Genomic DNA, 11,028 nt, shown 5'->3' with positions numbered 1-11,028 from the left:
CTTATCAGTCAAACCAACCCCAGTGTTGTCTCCCTCTATTCTTCTCTCTGGAAATCCCATCCACTTCCATCCTCGAGGAACATCCTGGGCCCAATGCTAAATATTCCCCAGCACCTCCAGATCAACTACTCCAACTGCAAATAAACCAGCAGCTCTGTCAGCTGAGTGTCTGCTGTGTGTTCACATCTCAATGATGGGGCAGCACTTTCAATAGGCAGACAGTTCAAAATCCTCCCCAAAACCCACGTAGGACAGAGATGGAAGGGAGTGCAGGAGCTCAGGTTTAGAAAAACTCATGAGCTTGTAAAACATGTAAAAAATGCACCCAGAAGGAGAAGGTCAGAGCAGACAATAACATCTGCATTTATTTGGCCACCCCAGGTGTGAGCTGTGGCCTCACCTCACTGTCACAGGACTGCAGGCCCAGGTAGGACTGACAGCTTCCCACCCAGCAGAGAGATTTTAACCAGCCCCCTGTGTTCTACAGCTCCTGAGGAGCAGCAGACACTGCTCAGGCACTGAGCCTGCACCAGTTACCCTCTCAAATCCTTCGTGCATGTACGTGTCCCCTCCTGGCAGCACCTTCTGCAGCTCCTCCAAGCCCTGGCGGATCTGCTCCCTGGAATGAAGGCAGGCACTCTGTTAGATCCAGGAGCAAAGCCACTGGGATATCCTGACAGCCAGGTGAAGGCAGAGCCAGACACAGAGGGGTGGGAGGAAGAGTTAACCCAGTGTTTACACGGGCTAGATACCTCTCTAAGGATGTGGAACCGAGTAGCTGTGCTCCCAGTGTTCCCACAGCCTGGGGAAGGCATCACAACAGCACCACCTCCGAGGTCAATATCCACACATTTCATACATTTCTTCCTAAATAAATATTCCCTGGTCAAACCTCAGCAGCTGACTTGCACCTGGCTCACTTTCCTCACGTTTGCTGACTTGAGTATACGAACATTACCAAAGAGCAACAAGAAATGTCCCTCTCAGACCGTCCTGGCAACTCCAGTTTATATGGATGCTGCATCTTCAGTTCCTGGTCAAACTGACTTGAAGACTGAAGCCTCTCCCAAAGGCTTTTTGTGAGTCAGGGTATGTATTTTAATTCTTTTTAGGAGTGCCAGGCACAGTGACAGCTCAGCTGCGGGCTCTGTGGGATGGATGGTCATTTGTTGTTCCACTGAGGGGCAGACACCAAAGTCTGGAAGCCAAGCACAGGCCAGGAGTGTTTAATGCAAGATAAAACCCTGCAGTGTGTGGGGTGTATCTGAGCAAACGGCACAATCTCCATGGGAAAGGGATGAAGTCACTGCAGGCAGGGCCACAAAGGCATGCCAGAAGCCAGCTTTGTCTCTACATTTTTTAACCCCTTCAGAAAGCCCAGTTTGTGCAATCCCATCCTCAGAGGTCACATTGTGAGGCTGAATGCAGCAGGGCATTCACATTGCTCAGTCTGCACAGCAAAGACTGGGGAGCAAAGACTGGCTGCTTTTACCAAGAGATGAATTACCAAACTTTCAAGAACCCATTTTGTACCTGTGATATCCCAAACTAGTTAGACACTGTTACAAGGTTCCTCCTCTCAGGCACCCATGCACATACCAAACCAAGGCTGGATATAAAATGGAGCATTTCCTGTGATCAAAACTATTTTTCAGAGGTAAACACTGAAATTTTAAAATATGCAGCAAAAGTCTCTAAAATCTGTCAGTCCAGTCCCCTTACATGCACAGTATTCCCAAAAGGAATGCTCAGCACCCTCAACCCTCACATTCAGATGTGAAACACCACACAGACAAGGCAGGGAAGGTTCTCTCACTGCTCCACTTTCCCAGGTGAGGGAGGCCAGTGTGAACTAAATCAGAGCACACCCCTTGTTTGTCAGTGCCCAGTAAAACCCAGCAGCTCTGCACTCAGCTGGCTCTGAGACTAATGCCATATCAATATCCTGCTCCCAGCCAACATTTCTGGGACAGCTGGGTAAATATGGAATACATTTCCACATGGGAAGCATTTCAGTCTCGCAGTTCAGAGCCTGAGCAGAAAGGAGATCTCTGCGATGGGGTTTGCTCATAGGGTGGGACACAGCAAGAGGCAGGGAACAGGTTTTCCTCTGGCACCCAGTTAAATAAATATGGCCCATTCTCTTTATCCCTGTTGCTGCAGTAAGTGGCAGGAGATGCTGAGGCTGGCTGGGTTTAAGGACGTTTTCAAGGCTGGTGTGTGTGCAGTGCTCTGTAGGACAGCTGCCAGCTTCCTCCCCATGGCAGCTGCTCTGGTATGCGATTTCAGACATCCAATATGTAAAACACATGCTGACTTATACACCCTACACATGTGGTACATATATTTTTGCTCCACGTGGCAATGAAGTTAACAGAGGAAGCGAGAGCGATTTAAGGACCTCATCCAGCTCTCCTTGGAAGTCAGAATAAAATTTTAAAAAAATCCATCCCATAGATTTTACTGGGATTAACTTGGGGGTCTAGAAGGGGGTGGCAGGAACATGCTCCACAAACAAGGCAATCAAACTATTATTGCCAAAAAATCCACACCCTTGCACTCCATCCCAAACATTTGTCTGTGACATACCTTCAGCCCTTCAAGGAAATCACGTTCCCCTCTATCCCAGGAGTGTGGGTGTCACCTCTGGCTTCCAAGCCTGCTTTAATGGGAAGGGAGCTTCACCTATTTGTTTGCAGAAGCTCCCAGAAGATGTTTCACAAGCACTGAGTCTCTGATTCTCTGACAAAAGCCTGAATCTCTGGGGAGTGCAGACTCCCTCAACGAAACCAGTGTGAGCTAAAACCCTGACAGCTGACAGAAGGACATTTAGAAGCTGAAATTAAGAAGGCAACTTCTGCCCTGAGAGGCCTTAGTGCATTCCACTGTGTGAGCATGGGCATGTGACTCTACCAATTAAATGGAGAGGCACAGAGGTGCCGCAACACCATTCCCAGTGGGCTGGAAATCACTGGGAAAGGAAGGTGAAGGAAACTACAAGGACACAAAAGCTGCTGTTGACCTTTAAACCTCTTCTTACCTGTCTTCTGTTAACCTCATTAGAATTGTCCCTCTAGTTGAAAAAACAATGAAGGACATCCTCAGCTGAGGGCTAGAGGAGAGAAAAAACAGTGAATTAATTTGGTGGTGCAGAGCAGAGCTTGCTGTGTGTGTAACACAACCACACAGGACACTCTGCCATCCCAGTTACAACTCAACAGGATGGAAGACACGAGCAGGCCAGGAAAATGTACTTTGCCCTGGGCCTTCTTGGTCGAGGGAAACCGTGGGGAATCCTTGTAAAAGACGTGAAGAACACTTGCATCACAACCTTGGGACTGCTAAAGCCAGAAAGGCTTAAAGGCACCCTGGTGTCCCCACGGAGATGAGGGAAGGCTCGTTATGTTTGTCACAACTCATTCCATCCCCTATCCCGAGGGATTCTCATGCAGAGCCTGAAAGCTGCAGCCACAGGCTCTCCCTGCAGCCCCAAACATCTGTACCTCGGGCAGCAGCTCGGAGACAGGAGGATCCCTCCCTCACAGAAACAAGGTTTGATCCGTGGAAAGCAGGCAGGAATAAACAGAATTGGCTTATCTCCCCCCACTTCCCACATAACAGAAACTTGGGGACGAGCAGTCAATGGGAGATCTGAGAAAAGCATCAAGAGCCCTTTCTCCACCACAGCCCCCAGTGGGAAGCGGCATATGCTGAGACTGGGAGCCCCAGGCACCCCCTCAGATGCCACCCAGGGACCTGCAGCCCTCCTTACCTTATGAACTTGCGGGCCAAGTGTTCCACAAAATGATAGATCTCATTCCAGTGGTGCAGGACGCTTCCCGATCTAGGGACACAGTGATTACAGGACACATTAGCTGACGTATCCCCAGCCATATGCTCTGTCACACATTGCTCAGTGAGGCATTTGCTTCTATTTTGTCCAACACTCACTGCCCATACTCTTCCTTTAACGAGAGATCAAACTGTAATTGACATTTCCCACTTAACTTTAAAAAGCAAGAACAATTCCCACTCCATGCAAATGTTTGAGGCTACCCTTGGCAGTAGCTTGTGGCAGCTAGGCTGGACCTTAACACAGCCTTAACCAAATAAACCTGATGTGAGAGAAGAGCTGTCTCTCTGCACAATGTTTCAGATTAATTCCACCCACTCACTTCCAAACCATTACACAGAGCTTTTAGCTCAAGTGTATTCTGAGAATTGCATGCAGTTGGAGGAACAGATTATTGAACTTCTCCAGTGTTTCCACTGTGCCAGAATCTATGAAAAGTAAAACACCTTAGTCCACATCTCAGCTTCTCTGGTTAATTCTTTCACACCTCAGTTAAAGACAAAACAAACTAATTTTGCTCCTCAGGAGAATAAACCATAGGCTATAATGGGATTGGATTATTCTTCGTTATGTTGTAAGAACGAGGAAAAAATTAGGTTAATCAGAATCTTTCAGCACAAAATGCCCCTTCTGGCATAAACACTTCTATGAACACTGGAATATTAATATTGGAAAAAATTTCCTTCCTAGAGTTGGAAAATAAATGTGTCATCACTTATTTAATTCATTGAGTACAATTAGAAATATTTATTGGGGAAATAACCATTCCAGCTTTAACAGAAACTTCATTGATCTGCAGCCTGAGGAAGAAAGATGAACATTTGAGATGGTTTTTCACTTCACAGGAAGAAAAGGCATCTGAGCTGTTCTGTTCTACCTCAGCTCTGGCAATGCCAGTGCAGAGCCAGAGCAGGTTTCCCCAGCCTGGGGCATCCACCCCAGTCTGGCCGCTCAGGGCCTTGCTGCCTTTGCAGAAGCATGAGAAGCACGCAGAGTTCATTGTGTGGGTCACAGACACTTCCTGCCCCCTTTCCCCACACCTGCTTTGCATTCACAGCCATGCAGAAAGAGCCTTGGCCTTTCCCTCCTGCTCCACGGTTCCTGGAGCTGTTCTTTCTCTGTATGACCCCAATCTGTCCATGCACTGAGGACCTTTGCTCACGTACAAAAGCGTGCAAAAACTGTGACCCTGCCAGCTCCTGCTGCACAAAGATCCCAAAAGCATCAGTTTGAGGATGGCCTTACAGACACCCTGCTCAGGGTGGGACAGATGGCAGAGCAGGCGTGATCATAAGCAAGTGCTCCTAGTGCTGAATTATTTCTTGGCTCTTTTTCGTCAGACCAGGACATGACACCATGGCTTGTTCTCCACACAAACGTGTGCCAAAGAGGGCTAAGGGAGCACCAGTAGCAAAGGTCTTGACAAACCAATTAAACCACAGACAGTGGGAAAACTGGCATCATAGGAGATGAGGGGTGAGGTACAACAGGACTCGCTCTCAGACAGGAAACTGAGCTCCTGCCCCATCCAAACTGTAAATTGATAGAACAGAGACACACAAAGCTCAGCCCCAGGTGCAAATTCCCCTTGGATGTATGGGATAACTCTGAGACCTTGGACACCACAGGCACTCCAGTCCCAGCAATGCCAAATAGCCCAAATCATTTCCTAGAACTGGCCTGGAAAATCAGTATTGATTGTCCTTATGTGAGGCATGAAAGAAACACTTGACTTTATAGCAAGGGTCGCGTCAGTCTCCAGAAGACACGGAAAGCCAAGGCTTTGATAATCATAAACCAATTTGTCCTTGCTTCAATTAAACAAGTGTCACTTTAGACCGTACATCCACCTCCCAAAAAACACACCTCAGTGAAGTTTCCCACGTCTCTGGACCCTTCTGGTAGCAGACACGTGGAGCTGGGACCAGCAGCCCCTGCCCAACCTCCTCCCAGCCATCAGGTAAAGTGACCACACCACTCTCCACGTTAAGGGAGAACTCTGGCAGCAGGACACTGCCCTGGAAGCCCCCTTAGCCTTGGGTTGTTTCTTCCCCCCTGAGCAAAAGCTGATCATCCCCTCAAATGACTCTTGCAGCTGGGAAGGACACCCAGCCACATCAGGTGTGCAGGATGTCACACCGAGCCCTGACACTTCCCGTGGCTCTGGAGTCCTGCATTTCTGAAAAGAGTGCTTGCCAGAATAAAGCTCAAAACCCAGTGGCTCAGTTCCCACCAGAGATGTGCCAGTCGATGAGTCCACAGCACATGCTGGGAAGCGTTTGCTTTTCCAGCTCTTGTTCTGCTGGTCTGAGGTGGCTTGGGCAGTTTCTACAGGTGAGCAGTGCTTTTTAGTTCTTCACACAGATACAAATTCAGCTGCTGCTGCACCTCCTCCACTTCATCGTCCTCACAGTGCTGTCCCACCAGCAGTCCCATCTTCCTGCCCTCTGGAACACCACCAGTTACAGCTCTTTTTCCATGAGATCTTCCCAGGTATCCATTAACACACCTCAAGTTCAGGAGCAGCAGAAGTTAAATGCCTATTTTAATGAAACTTCTTACCACTGCTGCAATCATAAAACCAAACCCACTCTATCCATAAAGGGAGGATGATTTCTTCTCAGTTCCCAAGGCCCTGGAGTGGGATCACTGGAATAGTCTGCAGTCCAGTTTTTCCCCAACTCTACCAGAGCAAGCTGTAACAGCTCTAACAAAAACAGTGTTCACACTTTTGCTGACCACACATCATTCCTTCCTGCACAGCAATTCCCACCTGAGCCAGACAGCTCCGTCTGCCTGGAGTTCATTTCTCCCTCTGGTGTCAGGGGCCAGAAATGCCCAGGTCTGCACTTGAAAAAAGCACTCCTTGTACATAAAATGCATTTTCTGAAACACACTTCAGACTTCTTACATTCTTCACTTGGCATAAAATGGACAAACCCAATACCACCAACCTTTCTGCAGTCAGTGCAACGTTTACAAAACCAGCATTAGCCCACGGTGTCCACCTCCTCGAGCTGCATCATTCCGCAGCCACACTGTGAAAGACTTCCCTTGTACAGTGAGGCAGGCCAAGAACTCTGAGTAGGACAAGCATTTCTAGAGTCTAACTGTAAGATAAGAAAAGCCAATTTTCAAATAGTTCTCTCTTCATATTCCCAAAAGAAACAAGAAGATCAGCGAGCCAATGCTTTGCAGCTGAATGGTTGATGCTATAAACTTGCAAATTAAGAAAAGGCTCATCGTGAGGATGCCAAAATCTCTTCTGGAGAGGGCCCAATAAATGGAAATTAAACCTAAGTAAACTGTTCTCTTTAACAAGAGAGTGATCCATTCTGTGGTCAGCTCCACTGGCATTCTGCACATCCAAAGGGAATGCAAGTGTAGAGAGAGACACTGCGTGCCCCCAGCCAGGCTCTGGCCAAGCCCTGCCTTCAGCAGGTGCCTTCCCCCTTCTCACTGGGACAAGATGCTCCAGAACCCAAAGCTGCAGCAACTCAAACCTCCCTAGACTTGGTCTTTTTTGCACATTTTAGACTCCACTTTTCCACTTCTGCTGTTGCACCTTCTCAGAATACCCAGGGGTTTATTCAGTTCACAAACTAGGAGAGTCACAGAACCAAGGCCACACTCTTGCATTGAGGCCTCACATGTGTTATGTGCTCTGCAGCTGACCAAAGGACATAAAGACACTTGGTTCAGAGGCTGATATTGATCGAAAAATCTCCTTAAGCTTTCATGGCTTTGGACTAACTCCAGGAAGTCTCTTGGCTCTCAGAGATGACATTTAGCTCAGAAGTTGTGCAGCATCTCTTTATTGAGCTCTTCAAAAATAACACAAATGAGCCAAAAAGTGTCCTTTGTCTTTCCAAATACTTCAGGAGCAATTCTGAAAGCCCTCCATAGCACAGAGATGTCTGAGAGATGATGCAATTCTTTGAGGAAACGCTATTATCGCGTGCCACACTTCACAGGAGACAGCTCACTGAGGACACTGCCAAACACTGGAGGTCACAGGGTCCACAGAGGCTCAGTTCAGGGCAGGACAAGCCTCTAAGCCCAGTCTCAGTCCAAGAACATCCTTCTCCTCCTGGCTGGTAGGGGGTATGCAACAAACCAACTAATAAACAAGTAGCCGTGGACTTCATTTACATCAGTCAGCAGATAAGGCACAGAGTGCTGCAGGCACACACTGGATCCTGGCTGGAAGGAAGCTCCTGCCCATTCCTTTTACCAAGGAATGGTTATCTAAGATGCATCACTGGGTAAAAAACACATCCACAGGTCCTGACTGGCAAGGATTTCACACATGAGCTCAGCTCGCTGCAATTGCCTGCCCTTGGCAGACTTGGGAGTTAATTACGTTCCTTCAGGCAACAAGCAAAAAGACACAAAAATGCACAAATTTCTCCACCCTGCCTTGCTGGCATCCCTCAGCCCTCATGCTAACACAGAGGAAAACCATCCCTCCACATCTTGCAAGCCCCTGCCATCCCAACAAAATGCACACCTCGCTCTGGATGCAGGCCTGTGACCCTGGAAAGAAACCCAGGGAATCACTCGCTGGTCAAAGAAGAGCAGAGATGGTTTTGAATCTCTTTCTGCAGACACTGAGTGTCACCATTCCCTGTGTTTGTTCCTCTGAGAGCAGCTGGAGCATTCTGCAGCTCTGTGAGTGCTGTGGGGAGCTCTGCTCCGGGGCTCACTTCCCCAGGGAAAGGAGAAGATCCTGAGGCTCACGCTCCCTGCCTGGGGTCTGCCTGTTCCCATCCCATCGGGGCCCTGTGTCTTCCACACTCTGAGTGCAAATCTGGACTTGGAATCCTGCTTAAGTGGCAGTAACTACAGCTACTCAAGCTACTCTCAAAGGAACAAACATCAGCCTCTCCAGAGCAGGAGCTTCACTTAGTGCAACTGGTTAAAAACAGATCCACTACCTGGCTGGATGAGGAAGGGATCACAGGAAACAGCTTGGATTCCTTGCTTCATTTTGCCAAGGACCTCTCAGAGCCAAGATTTCTTTCACACACGTACAGTTCCTTGCGTGTTTTCTGCACGTGGGCAGGAACCCCCCATTATCTGCCCACCACAGGAACGATCCCTGTGACACACACAGGCTGCAGCAGAAGGCTGCTGAGAAGACTCAGGTGTTACTCCTGCAGAATTCCTTCAGAACCCAAACAGCAAAGGGCACACAAGGGTACCTGAAACAACAAATAGCTACTCTAAAGAGCAAGTAGCTACTCCAAACATCAAATAGCTACTCTAAATAACACACAGCTTGAGACTAAATTGAGAAAATAGATGCAGTTTGAGATTTTGCAATCCAAAGACAAGCGCCATGGTCTGTGAAAGGTTCCCTGTCCATGGCATGAGACGGAACCAGATGATCTGTAAAGACCTTTCCAACTCAAACCATTCTATGATTCCATGGAAGTGTTAAAGGCTACGGGATAACCAACTCCACCACAATAAATCTCTCCTCAGAGGTTAAACAACCAGGCCCCATGGTGTATTGTACTCAGGAACAGCTGAAAAACCACAACGCTCCTCCAAATTCCACTGGAGACCAAGGAAATTTTTACATCAGATCCTGTTCATTTCTGCAGCAGAAAAATCCCAGAAACAGGAATTCTGCAACTGTCAAAGCAGGATTTTTGTTGGATACCTTGATACATACACTGGGGCCAGCCTGCCTGCTTTAAAGTTTGTGCCAAGGCTTGTGTTTCCACCCAAATCCATAATCCCGTGAGCGAGGCTCAGAAGTCATGGATTTTAGTGAGGGAACAGCACAGAATTTGAATTAAGGGTCTGCCAAAGTTACATTAACACAGCACATCCATGAGATTTGAGAAAACCTTCAATCCTGCTTCATCTTCCAGGGAAATGCAGTTGACAAAAGCTCTCTGCAGTACAAATCATGCTCTGGGTTTGTTTAGGTTTGGGATTTTTCCATTTGTAGCAATAGAGTTATTCCAACTAATAACTGAAGAGCAGCAAAATGAATAAGCCAGGTAGATCTTTCCACTGAATAAAATAAATAAATCCTTCCCCCTAGAGCATCAGGACAACTGGCACACTGAAGCAGCCACTGTCTCGGTCTTAGATTTTTACCCAATATTTTGTAATAAAGGGTTATGTAATTCCAAGTCATTTATACTAATGGAATGTGGGAGCTACTGCAAAACACTCAAGAGGATCAGTCAGAAACTTCGTCTGTGAGCACTTTTGGCAACTTGCAAATACTTTCCTGTCTGTGAAATTTATGGTTATTAATGTCAGTGCCATGGCTCTGGCAGGCATAATCTCCAGTATTTCCAAGCCTTTGGTTCCAAATAACTGTTCTTGATCAAGAAAATCAGGACAATCATTTCAGCTAGTATTTTTTAAGTTTGGGGGTTTTTTTAAATTGTTGTATTGCTTTAGTATGAAGCTTTCCAAAGCTCAGCACAAAATGACTCCACATTGCTCCATCCACATCTGAAAAAAGCAGCACTCTGACAGTGCCAAGGAGATGACAGTGTCACAATTAGCGATGAAAAAGCGGGGTGGGAAGTTACCTTCAGTACAAACAGCTAAACAGTAAATATGCATTTGATTAACAGAGGAAACAAAGAAAGTGTGACTCAGCGACAGAAAATAAAGCTCTCTTTAAATGAGGCACTCTAGCTATTCTCCATCCCGGCAGCTGAATTCAGCCCCTTCCGAAGGGAGCAGCCCCGCTCTGGGCTGGGTTTTACCTTCGATCGCTGCTCGGGGCAGAGGGGCCCGGGGGGCAGAGGGGGCTCGGGCACGGCCCGGGGGGCAGAGGGGGCTCGGGCACGGCCCGGGGGGCAGAGGGGGCTCGGGCACGGCCCGGGGGGCAGAGGGGGCTCGGGCACGGCCCGGGGGGCAGAGGGGGCTCGGGCACGGCCCGGGGGGCAGAGGGGGCTCGGGCACGGCCCGGGGGGCAGAGGGGGCTCGGGCACGGCCCGGGGGGCAGAGGGGGCTCGGGCACGGCCCGGGGGGCAGAGGGGGCTCGGGCACGGCCCGGGGGGCAGAGGGGGCTCGGGCACGGCCCGGGGGGCAGAGGGGGCTCGGGCACGGCCCGGGGGGCAGAGGGGGCTCGGGCACGGCCCGGGGGGCAGAGGGGGCCCGGGCACGGCTCCAGGCTGGCGAGCGCTTCCTCCACGTTC

General features: G+C 48.8%; 1 protein-coding gene across 1 annotated transcript in view; it reads right to left on the bottom strand.

The window, feature by feature from the left end:
• ANTXR1 (anthrax toxin receptor 1) overlaps positions 1-11,028 on the bottom strand; it is a gene marked incomplete at its 3' end in the record, with an annotated part of 83,939 nt that overhangs the window by 71,972 nt on the left and 939 nt on the right. The window contains exons 2-4 of the mRNA XM_017744683.1: positions 3,773-3,844; positions 3,041-3,112; positions 538-619 (exon numbers count right to left, since the gene is read on the bottom strand). Of these exons, the coding sequence (XP_017600172.1) occupies positions 538-619; positions 3,041-3,112; positions 3,773-3,844 (226 nt within the window). The remainder of the gene's footprint in view (positions 1-537; positions 620-3,040; positions 3,113-3,772; positions 3,845-11,028) is intronic.

Source organism: Corvus brachyrhynchos, unplaced genomic scaffold (assembly GCF_000691975.1).
Source record: "Corvus brachyrhynchos isolate BGI_N302 unplaced genomic scaffold, ASM69197v1 scaffold119, whole genome shotgun sequence".
In the NCBI taxonomy this organism is placed as follows: domain Eukaryota; kingdom Metazoa; phylum Chordata; class Aves; order Passeriformes; family Corvidae; genus Corvus; species Corvus brachyrhynchos.
This window is presented reverse-complemented; position numbering and strand designations above follow the sequence as displayed.